General features: G+C 32.4%; 1 protein-coding gene across 1 annotated transcript; it reads left to right on the top strand.

The window, feature by feature from the left end:
• Window positions 1-2718: 2718 nt before the first annotated feature.
• Window positions 2719-6602, top strand: LOC18592448 (putative wall-associated receptor kinase-like 16). The gene is made up of 3 exons (XM_018126201.2): window positions 2719-3743; window positions 3875-4054; window positions 4997-6602. The coding sequence occupies exons 1-3, from the start codon at window positions 2894-2896 to the stop codon at window positions 6202-6204; spliced, it is 2238 nt and encodes a 745-aa protein (XP_017981690.2). The 5' UTR covers window positions 2719-2893; the 3' UTR covers window positions 6205-6602.
• The last annotated feature ends 6108 nt before the right edge of the window (window positions 6603-12710 follow it).

Genomic DNA, 12710 nt, shown 5'->3' on the forward strand with positions numbered 1-12710 from the left:
AAATATCATAGTTTTGGCCATCAAGTTTGGCACTTTTGGTCAAACCAGCAATAATTTGTTCTGAAGTCAAATCACTACATCATCGCACGAGATTTAATTAGGCACATATCTAATTTTCTAATAAATTAATATTAGACATATTTAATTTTTACCTATATTACTAGTTCAAAAATTTCGCATGCATGCTAGTAATCATCACTAATAATATAAGCATCAATTAAAATGTCTAATTTAATTTAACTTTGGATTATGGAAACAACTCCCACTATCTTTAAGCATGGAAACAACTCCCACTTACCAAATAATATAATGAGTTCTACTAAAGAACCCTACTGATGTTTATAGCTACCCATATCTAAAATAATATTATGCGTAAAGTAAGCGCAAAATTACATCCCTTTACATGGCCTCAATAATTAATACAAACCTAAAATAAATTACATCATAAGGAACCTACTGCATCAATCTATACAAAAATAAGGATGTTGTGCTTGCTTATGCATATTTATTATTTTGAATGATCAAAAACTTTCATATAAATATTATGCACACAAAAATAGTAATAAGTAGATCATATTTTCATATGCTTCCAAAAAAGACTATAGTAGTCTCCTCGACAAAGCACCCTACTTCTACAGTAATTTCTAAGAAAGGTTGGAGGATTAACAAACAGTTTCTCTTAAAACCCAGTCTCCTTTGACAAAACTACTGAGACATATAATCATCGTACTGTCTGTTTGGATATAATTTTACTTAACAAATAAGTTAAATAATTACATCATGCATTTTATAAATTTTACCTAACAAATAAATAAAATAAGTACATCATGCATTTTATAAATTTTACCTAACAAATAAGAAAAATAATTATATCATGTATTTTTATAAATTTTACCTAACAAATAAGTAAAATAATTACATCATGCATTGTTATAAATTTTACCAAACAAATAAGAAAAATAATTATAAAATATACTTATATGGTATGCAAAATAATTGAATTAATAGACATTTGTTAAATTCATATATATGTTTTAGAAGAAAAATAATTTCTAATATACAACATATAAGAAGAAAAAATGTGGTTAATTAACATATAAATTAACTATATTTATAATGCATGTGAATTTAATAAAATAATATCATGCCAAAAGCATAATATAATATTTTAATTTTTTTGTGAAATTTTAATTTCCAAAAAAATTTTGAGGTCATTCTGTAAAAGCAGAAACTTGTAGGGCAAAAAATACAATTAAGAAAAATATATCCTTTAGCACCATGCGACTATCACATCAAGCCCTTTATGGTGACATCCAAACCTTTTTGGTCTTTATTAATTGCCAATATTTTATTTGAAAGATGCTTTCTTGATGTAGTGGTTGAAGGATATTTTTTAAAGTCTCAATGACTTTCTTAGTGTAGATTCGAATCCTGCTAATTGTATTTTCTTTTCTCATTTTTTTTTTGTTTTGCTGTCATCTATAAGACACCACGTGACCTTAGACTAATGCAACTGTTTGCACATGATTAAAGCCTACTCTTTCCCTATATCAGTTTCAACAACTATTATCGATTTATACATAATAAATCAGTACCGATAATTTAAATTAAATAAAATCATAATCAAAAATACGTTTTCAAATATACACAAATTAAAAAAATGAAAACAAGCCAAAACTTGCTCTGATACCATTGTTAGGAAGTGGGCTTACCTTTTTAGATAAATATTTCACTCTTTTTCTGATCGAAAAAGCTTACCTTACAAATCTTCCTTCTTGCACACAATAATTTCTTCACTTTCGTTGTGATGAAATGACTACTAGAGTCCTTCACAAGGAATTACACATTCTAAAACCCTCCGGCCTTTGATGGAGCCTCAAGAATAAAGAGAAAGAAAAAAAAGAAGAAAAAAGTTTTTGATTTTTTTGACTTACAAAAGAACTCATATTCACTCTTTGGCTATGTGTTGAAACTAGTACGTTTGTTCATGTATTAGGGATATATATATAGGATATTATATTTAAGTTTAAATAAATTAAATTTAAATGTAATTAATTCTTATTTAAATTTAAATAAATTAAATTTAAATATAATGAATAGATAATTTAAATTTAAACAAATTAAATTTAAATTTATATCCTGTCTCAAATATTTTTTTAATTATTGAATTAAAAAATATCATAATAATATCTAATATTAATTAATTGAATATCAGTTTGTGTGTTGAAACTAATACATCTGTTTACTATTTATAGACGTATTATGGATATAGAGATAGAATATTATATTTAAATTTAAACAAATTAAACTTAAATTTATATCAAGTCTCAAATAATTTTTATAATTATTTAATTAAAAAATATCAAAATAATATCTAATATTAATTAATTAAATATCAATTAATTATCTACAGATGATAAATAAAATTAGATGCTATGTGGATACATAACATTTAAATGCAACACATTCATTATTTTAGAGTAAAGGGATTAAAAGTATAATTTGATCATTTCTAAATTAGGACCAATTTACATTAATTTATTCCTGAAAGACTTTTCCCTGACAATTAGCTGGTACATGACGCATACCCGGTCTTCTTCAACGACCGAGCAATTTAATTAATTACTAATTAATTATTCAAGTCCTGAATTATATACTCGGTGCTATTTGAATAGATAAACCAGAAACTTGTCTCGGTGATGGTAATACTCTACGGAGACTTTTGGGACAAGCCCAAACTATAAGGCAAGTCAACATAATGGAACTTTCTGCCTAAATTTCTTTTCTAGCTGCACTCTCGACTTGGTCTTCCATCGGAGTTTTAACTAATATAAGGGCCACCAAGCAAGGCTTTTCTTCTTAAAACCATCCTGTATTGATTGAAGGAGTTAATATGGGCTCATATGCTATGCTGTTGGCGTTCATGCTTGCAGGGGTGCTGTTGGCATCCATTGCAGCACCGTTAAGAGTTCAACCCGGGCCGGACTGTCCAGATCAGTGTGGGAACGTAAGCATCCCTTTTCCCTTTGGCATAGGGAAAGGTTGCTACTTCGATGCAAGTTTTAGTATCTCCTGTAATCAATCTGGTGTCCATGCACAACCGTTTTATGGTAATATTCCTGTTAGAAACATTTCACTTAATGGTGAGATTCGTTTGTTATGTTTAATAGCATACGATTGTTACAACAAAAGTGGTGATTCAGTGCGAAGAAACAGGCCCAGTTTGACATTAGGCCAATTCACCATTTCTGACGCCCAGAACAACTTTGTGGCTATTGGTTGTGATACCTATGCTACCATTCAGGGTTACCAAGGTAATGATAGGTATACAACCGGATGCATGTCCATATGTGATAGCCAGAAAGTTGTTGACGATTCTTGCTCTGGTGTGGGGTGTTGCGAAATTCCCATTCCCAAAGGTCTGGAAAACAGTACACTCACAGCGAGTAGTTATTTTCAACATAAAAATGTAACGGAGTTCAACAGCTGCAGCTACGCCTTTGTTGTTGAAAAGGAGTTCACTTTCTCCCCCAAATATCTTCAAGGTTTTGAAGGTGAAACAAGGCTCCCAATGGTGGTTGATTGGGCAGTTGGGGATGAAAGTTGTGAATTAGCTGCACAAAACAAGTCTACTTTTCTATGCAAGGGAAATAGCACATGTGATGGATCCTATAACGGGCGTGGTTATCGTTGCAAATGCGTGGATGGTTATCAAGGGAATCCATACCTCGATGGTTGTTATGGTAGGTAACAATTTTTTTATTCTTTTTTCCTCTAATGAGAGGTACTTGCCGTGCTTATTTTGCGTTCACTGTTCGTTTCAATCGTTTAAATATTACCTAGACTCCTAATTATATTTGTTATCATCTCTCAGATATTGATGAGTGTAACACTACCACCAATCCGGACCTGCATAAATGCGAAAAACCAGGGTATTGCGTCAATGAGTTGGGAAATTATACTTGCAAGTGTCCAAAGGGTTATCATGGCGATGGTAGAAAGGGTGGAAAAGGCTGCATTCCCAATCAAATACAACTTGTTCAAATTGCTCTTGGTAAGTACATTGATTGCATTATTAATATACAAATAATTAAAACATCATCTAATTTTTTAAAGTTGCCTTACTAAAAAAATATTATGAATGGTTTGCATACCAATTAAATTGGCCAAAAGAATTTCACTCAGTTCGGAGTAGATGGATTTACTATTGGTTTTTGATTAACCTGTTGCAGAGGATGAATAGATTAGCAGGATAAACTTTGCCTATGAATTTAATTGTTTTGACCAAAAGATGATTCCTTGAAAACAAATTGTTGCATAGACATTCATTCCTTCAAGATCATAATCTACCAAGAAATTTCTAGTTGAAAGCACGGTGTGGGCATCATAGAAATTAGAACATGTTATGTTCTTTGAACGTTCAGACCGAAAAAAGAAGAAAGAAAAACACTCTTAACAGACTTTTTTTATTTGCTAAACCAAAAAAAAAAGAAAAGGACAATCTCTTGCTTTTGTTTGGACATGTTAGTTAAAAAAGATTTTTATTTAAAAAATTCCTGAAAATCTTAGGTTATCTATGTAGCTGAAACTTTTACAGGTTTGCGGTTTCTCGGATGCTTCCAAGAGTTGCAATAGTCTTGACTTGACAAGTTTTTAGAAAGCGAAGTTTTGATTTAATTAAAACCATGGGCCCTAAATTTCAGCTGTTTTGTAAGAAAGAACTACATAGTCAGACTAAATGCAACCTGGAGGCGTCTAACTCTGCTTGTAAACCTGCTAACAAATGACTCCTTGCTGAAAATGGCGATATCAACAATAAGTTGGAAAAGGTAACCTGCTAACAAACGACTCCTTGCTGAAAATGGCGATGTCAACAATAAGTTGGAAAAGGTTACAAATTTTCACCTTGATTCTAGCATGAACAATATAAAGGGAATCATAATACAATATAAAGATTTTGATGCGTGGAGAATAATCCTACTTATTTCAAATGTAGGTGTTAGTATATGCTCTGTAGCTGTAGTTGCTGGGAGTGCTTGGCTGTACATGCTACACAAGAAAAGAAAGCTCATCAAGCTCAAAGAAAAGTTTTTTAAGCAAAATGGTGGTTTGATGCTTCAACAACAACTCACTGGCAGAGACGCATCATCTGAAACTGCTAAAATCTTTACTGCAGAGGAACTTAAAAGAGCTACGAGCAACTATGATGAGTCCATGATTGTTGGTCGCGGAGGCTATGGCACAGTGTACAAGGGTATCTTGGAAAGTAACAATATGGTTGCTATAAAGAAGTCGAAAATAGTGGATCAGAGCCAAATTGAGCAATTTATAAATGAGGTTGTTGTGCTCTCACAAATCAACCATAGGAATGTAGTCAAGCTTTTGGGTTGTTGTTTAGAGGAAGAAGTTCCGTTACTAGTTTATGAATTTGTTGCTAATGGAACCCTTTTCGACCACATTCATGACAAAGGCAGGGCAGCCACCATGCCTTGGGGGACACGATTAAGAATTGCAGCAGAAACTGCTGGAGTGCTGTCATATTTGCATTCGGCTGCATCTATACCAATTATCCACAGAGATGTCAAAACTACAAACATACTCTTGGATGATAACTACACCGCGAAAGTGTCTGATTTTGGAGCTTCAAGATTGGTTCCTGTAGATCAAACTCAGTTATCGACAATGGTCCAAGGAACTCTTGGCTACTTAGACCCTGAATACTTGCATACAAACCAGCTGACTGAGAAGAGTGATGTCTATAGCTTTGGAGTTGTTCTTCTTGAACTTCTCACTGGAAGGAAGGCAATTGCTTTTGACAGGCCTGAGGAGGAGAGGAGTCTAGCTAAGTATTTCCTTTCTTCGTTGAGAAAGGATCGCTTGTTTGATATTCTGGAGAGTCATTTAGTGGATGAAGAAAATAGAAATCAAATCATGGAAGTGGCTAAGCTAGCAATGAGGTGCTTAGAAATTAAAGGAGAGGAGAGACCCTCAATGAAAGAAGTAGCAATGGAATTAGAAGGACTAAGGTTGACAGAGAAGCATCCATGGGTTAATCTTGAATCGAATTCCGAGGAGACTGAGTATTTACTGGATGGAAAACCATCCGATAGATATAGCTATGGTGGCAGTAGAAGCAATACTTCAAGTGGGTATGACAGCATACAAAGCCATGTGGTAATCTTGCCTTTAGATAATGGAAGATGATGGTTTCTATACTAGACAATCTGAAGAAATATTGAAACAGAACAGAAGAGTAGAGAAAGAAATAAGGCAGAAGAAAGCGTAATGAACTTGTCTATTGTTCTATTTCTGCTTAGTGAAGATGATTATCTTTATTTCCATTTATATTGTTAAGTTGTAATACTTGCATGGCTGCTGCAGCATCTGAATGTTTTCTAATCATCTTAGTTTGTTTGCTTTTGTCAGTTTGCTTCGTTGTACAGTTCTTTAGAGATAATACCACCTTAGTGCTGTCCCATTACGTGTAAGTTTGCATGTACACTTGTTTTACACTTGTTAAGCTTGGTTACAAGTGTTCATCATGTACAACAGAGTCTATAACCTCTCTGTTGTCTTAATGAAGAATATGACTCTTTGTTCAATCTCTACTCTATTTTCTTCTTTTTCATATCCTCTGCTTTGTTACATTAACATATATAGCGGTTACATGGTTGTTTGGAAGCTTCAAATAAGGAAATTTCCTAATGGTAATATTCCCTAGTACAAGCGACGGTATAAAATCTAAGTGAATCCCTATATTTTATGCCAATCCCTTAATTATCTAACAGCTTCCCTTGACTATAATTTATGACAGTCCCTAGCTTAATGATCCTAAGTTAGTTGCTAAACTTTAGTACATGTGTGAATTTTCTGTGATTTGTTTGTCTCAAATCTTCCTACTAGATTTATGCTAAGGAAGTAACTTCTTGGCTGTTAATGGTGCTGCTACCAATACTGTTACTGCTAATGCGTGGTACTGCTAATAGTGCTGCTGTAGTGCTGTTGCTGTGGTTGGGTATGGCTACTGGTACTTTGTTGTGGCTGTGGTCTAGTTGCTTCAATACAATCGTCATTGACTTCCTAATTAGGAAAAACCTATTGCTGTAAAAGGTGAAGTTGCAAGCTAGAAATAGCCGTTCACTGCTTCTCTGCTTCTAGTTTTGAAATCATCATTGCTTGTAAAGCTTTGCTCCTAATCATTCTTTTTCAGATTTTTATTCCTTTTGGTTTGAAAAGTAAATTTGAAAAAATTGAAGCCATTTGTCTTCTATGTCTGATGTATTGTCATCTAATTCACAAAATTTAAGAACTTTCAATTGATCTATGAAACGTTACTATTATTCTAATAGGTAGTCCCTTACCATTACAGTTAATGAATAATTAAACATGCACAACGAACTATAATTAATCAATTTATGAACGTGACTAAACAAGAATGAAAAGAATTGAAAAGGAATGAGCATGATTGTTGAAAACTGTGAGTAATAATAGTGTAATTTATGAACCAGCAGGCCTGGAACATGCTACAAAGTTCAAACACCAATTTGATGTTTGATGTTTCAGTTTTTCTTTTTGACAAAAGACTCATTCTAGTTTAAGTGATTAGCATAAAGTGTTTAAATCGTCTCGTTTGGGTTTAAAATGACTTTGAAGTGGCCGACCAACCTCTTTCCTCCCTCGACCAACCGTCTCTTCTTCACTTGAAAGCAAAAGTTCAACAAACGCCCTATTGCAGTCTGGAGGCAGATAAGATAATTCATTATTTCGTGATCAAACAAATTGTTCTTATCCTTTATTTATATTTAATTTTCTGAATGAGGCATAATTTTTTATTAATCAATGATCAAAGCCTGCCAATAAATGTAGGTCTCTTTTCAAAAAAAAAAAAATGTAGGTATGATAATTCAATATTACGGGAGATCTTTGAAGTTAAATTTTTTTTTCAAGAAAGAGGTATTATGGTTATTATTGTTAGATTTACTATGCAAGTGCATGTCTTGTTAACAAGTAATACAATGAAAAGTAGAGTATCAATTTTACAGAGAATTGTACCAACTTTTGCTAAATATTAAAATTAACACAACTTAATCTTATTCAAATGATCGAATTAAAGATATTAATTAAAAGAAAAACTAAGACTAAATAATAACTAAACTAAATTTAAAAATTAAATGGCAAATCTTAACTAAAAAAATCAATTAATAAACAAGCCTAGGATCATAATCCCTCAACACTTCATCCGAATTTTGTTTCTCTCTCTCAAGTTACTTAAATGAATTGAGTTACTAACTTAGAGTTCCCAAATTGTTTATAAGTCTTTGTCAAGGTTCTTATAAAATATCTCTCCCAACTAATTCACTAAATGTCTATGTAAAGTCAATTAAAGAAATACTCATTAAACTTATGCTCTAATCTTCACTACATATGACATATAAGCATATGTTTATCCTATATGCAAATGAAATCAATTGGTAGTAGTTAGCCTAAATAAATTTGAACATATGCTATTCCATCCAAGGCTTACACTAAACTCTCTTTGTCAAGTTGCATTTAATTATCCAGATCAATTTAATTGGTGTTCAAGCAATCAAAAATATTAAACACAATATTGGAATAAACAACTCATATTCCATTGATTATAAGCAAGAGAGAAAATAAAAATTCAAATTACATGTTGAGTTCAATTGCAATTCTAGATAAAAAATTTAGTTCATAAATAATACAAAAAACATCATCCAAAAAATATTTAACCATCAACACAAAACAAAGAAAGTACAAGAATAATAAAAGAAGAAAGATAACTAAGGTTTGTCAAGTCTTCGATCTTCAATCTTTGTGTTTTTTCTCACTTTCTTGCTTGCTTGACGTTTACTTTTTCTTCAAAAAACCCTTGCTTAATTGTCTCCTTAAATTGCTGTGAAAGGGCTTTTAAATAAGCTCCAGAATCCTAGACGAAATCAAATCTTGGAATTTATGCCTGGAGGCCTTGTTGTGTCAACGTCGCAGCACCTAAGCCTCTAAAACTTTTTTTCAGTGTTCTTCCTCCAACGTCGCAGCGCCACTTCTTCTGGCACTACAACGCCCAATGTTCTGTCTTGGCTTTGCACTTCTCTTCTTCATAGCGCTGTAGAGCCCAATCATCCAAGGCCACGGTGCCCACTTGTTTGTCTTGATTCCAATGGTTGTTTTCCTTCTCCTATTTGAACTCTTTCAAACAAGCATCTTCAAAAGCAATAAAAGGACATTACTATTCCTAATAAAAGAGACTTAATCAACCTAAAATTGGCTAAAAATAAATTTTCTAAGTAATTAAAATGAAACTTAAAATAAACTCCTAAAATGAGACTAATTCATATCAAAACTCAAAGACTTAGTTGATTTTAATGCTCAAAAAGTGACAAGATAACTCTATATCATATAGTTATCACATTTCTAAACTTAAGATTTTGCTAGTCCTTGAGCAAAAACATAGAAGAAAACTTAAACAACAACAAAAACAAAGTAAATGACGAAAATACTTAAATAATGGAAACAAAATAAATAAAGATGACAACTCACTAATGATGAGTCACAACAAGCCAATGATTTCTCATAATTTCCTCAAAAGTTATCTCAAAATCTCAACTCAAGGTAAACATAAATATCATTCAAGTCCATGCTTCAATTCAAATGCAAGCTCATTCTCAAATGAACTTCCGTGTGTGTGTGTAATCTTTTTACAAAGAATATCATACAATCTAGATAAGTTTATGCTTATGCAAAATTCGAATTAGTATTAGAATCCTATAGGTTTGTTTTTCATCTCTCTCTTCACTAATGTAGACTAATACTAAGTCAAAGATCATTAGGACTTTATTAAGCTTATAATGAATGGTTAGGGTCAAGGTAGGATAAGGGATATTAATATTACTCAAATCACCTTAAGCACATAATCATTCTAGGACCTATATATATAAAGCTTTAATCATACTCCAAGTAGCACTATTTTCTTCAACTTCAAATTTTTTTTTCTTTTATCAAACACTTTATTCTTTTTCTTCGTTTCTTTTCTTCTTCTTTTCTTCATCACAATTCTACACCCTCAAACTTATTTATTTTTAATCTAGATAGTGTGGTGAACACTAAGCACAATTAAATACTTCAACAACTCCATCCTTTCTATTTTTTTCTTTATTTAGCTCAATACACTTCCTAAAATGATTAACATACTTAGGAGTGATGGGTGCAAAATTGAAAATTTATTTATAAGTTAGGCTAAATATGTGTTTGACAAAGAAAAGGTAAAATTAGGCTCAACAAAGTATACTAGGGATAAAAATATATAAAGGTAGGTTTGAATGGCTCAAACTATCCAAAGATGGCTTGAGCCATTTTCTTAATTAAGTATTGCCTAAAATTTCACCTCGATAGAGAATCAAACAAATTCTAGAATTCTCGACATAATTAAAATTCACATCAACATAAACCTTCTCTAGATATGCACAACAATTCTAAGCAAAAGATAAAGTGCTCAATATATGGAATTCTCATTCTAACAATGATACTAAACACAAGAATTTCATACAAACTCAAATAATGTCCATATTTACCAAAAGCCAAAGACAACAAGATACTAAGTTCTCATCATTGGATATGAAAATCATCAAAAAATTGGCACAACAAACTCTAGCTGTAACTCTAAAAACCAAAACACTTAAGAAACATTGAATACTAAACAAACTAAATGAGCTTAATACCTAAAACATAAATGTAAATATATAAAAACATAGCTCAAATAAAACCCATATCTTTAAAAAGATAAAATATCTCGTAAACTTAACATCAACATTGTCCTCCATGTGAAATATAAAAAAATAAAAGAATACTCCCCTAGGATTTGTAAGAATGCGGAGAGACTCCACTCCTTTTCTTCATCTTCCTTATTGCCACCTATGCTTGTGAGAGGATCTAATAAGGTAGGAAAATTGTCCATGTCCATCCCTATGTAGTTGGCACAAGTGTAGAACATCTGCTGAATTGCTTGATGACACTCCACTTGATATGACATTTGTTGCTTATTTTAGAGCTCTAAATGTTCCATTCTCCATATCAATGTTAGATTTTGAGATTGAGGCCAAATAGCTCGAGGGTGTGGTGCAGAGGAAGAACTTTGACCACTAGTAGAGGGGTCATAAAATCTATGAATAATGCCTACATCAATACGAGTTTTTGGATGTAGCAATTCTTCACTCTTGTCCCAATGGACACTAACTTTCCCACAAAAAGCAATTATCCAAGATAGGAACCATAAACCTTCTCAATTGGTACGAGTCGTGTGCAATATGGCATTGAATATGAGGTGGCCAATGGTTATGGATCTATCGGTGACAATGGCATAGATCAGTACTGTTTTTTCCCTTTTAACATCATTGACGTGTGTGGAAGGAAACATCTTTGACGCTACAAAGTACAAACACACTTTTATATCCCTTTTCATAGTACTAGCTTTGAAGGATACCGATTCATCCTTCGACATCTTCCACTGTGCATCCTCTTCACAAAGTACTAAGATTATCTCATTCCAATCTTGATGCTCTTTCACATATTGCCTATAACCCATCATCTTCGATGTCAAGAGTCTCGTAGAAATCATTGATGGCGTGGCTATCAAAGGGTACCTGTCTACCTCACACAAAAGCTATACCATTAATATGTTCGAAAGCATTGGCGTATGACTCTTTTACCACAGGGATGACTGTTGCTTATGGTTAGACACAGAATATCTGCCATTGTCCTTCGTTAATCCTGTCTTGTATCCCTATGTGACATATTAGAGCAACATCAAAACCCCTTTCTTAAATTGAAACTTTGTTGATGAAGGAATTATTGTGTTTAATGACATCATTCACAAACACAAACTTGGTTCTATCGAATGAACCACTCGAGCTACCCCTTACTCAACAACAACCACAGCAAAGCAAAACAAAGCAAAATTTTGTAGCAACTACCTAACCTCCAAAATTACTCAACTAGAATATGAAAATTATATTGTTCTCAAACTCTCAAATTTATCAATAAAATTGCAGCACTAATACTATTTAATCAAAAACTCAACTTATCAACCCATTAATCAAGCCACAATTTAACCCAAGTCACCCAAATCACAATTCTTAATAATTGCAACAAACCCAAGATTAACTAAAGCACAATTATCTCAATATGAAAAAACTTCATCAAAACTAACAACTAACCAATATAATCATGAATAAACCCAACTTCTTCAAAATCGCTTAAAATTTTCCAAGACAGAAATACCTTACTTGAAATTTTTCAACAACTTGTTTGTTGAAGGTTTGGTGCAGATTGAATGAATATTTTTTGATGAGCTTGGATGCAAGAAGTTGAAGAAATCGGGAGTGGGCAAGTGAAAGTTTATGAAAAGAAGAGAGTTTGTGGAAGAGTAAGAGAAAAATCCTAAGAAATTTTGGGGTTAAAGGTTTCAAAAATTAAAAGAGGTCTTTTATAGTGGGAGCGTGGGCAAAATGGCACCATAGTGTTGCTTCTTAAGCATCGCAGTGCCCACTTTTTTGTTTGGGAAGGGGTTTTGATGCCCACTTTTTTTTAGAAGAAATTTCTTAAATAATACCTATAAAATAAAATAGTAATTTAGAAAATAAAAATAACTAATAACGAAAAATAACTTGAAGTAAGAAAATTAGGTTTAGAGAGCT

Source organism: Theobroma cacao, chromosome 8 (genome assembly GCF_053813885.1).
Source record: "Theobroma cacao isolate CCN51 chromosome 8, ASM5381388v1, whole genome shotgun sequence".
NCBI classification, from domain to species: domain Eukaryota; kingdom Viridiplantae; phylum Streptophyta; class Magnoliopsida; order Malvales; family Malvaceae; genus Theobroma; species Theobroma cacao.

Coding starts and splice junctions, on each gene's coding strand:
- LOC18592448 (XM_018126201.2), top strand. CDS start 2,894: ATGGGCTCATATGCTATGCTGTTGGCGTTCATGCTTGCAGGGGTGCTG. Junction 3,744..3,874: donor ATACCTCGATGGTTGTTATG/GTAGGTAACAAT, acceptor ATCATCTCTCAG/ATATTGATGAGTGTAACACT. Junction 4,055..4,996: donor ACTTGTTCAAATTGCTCTTG/GTAAGTACATTG, acceptor TTTCAAATGTAG/GTGTTAGTATATGCTCTGTA.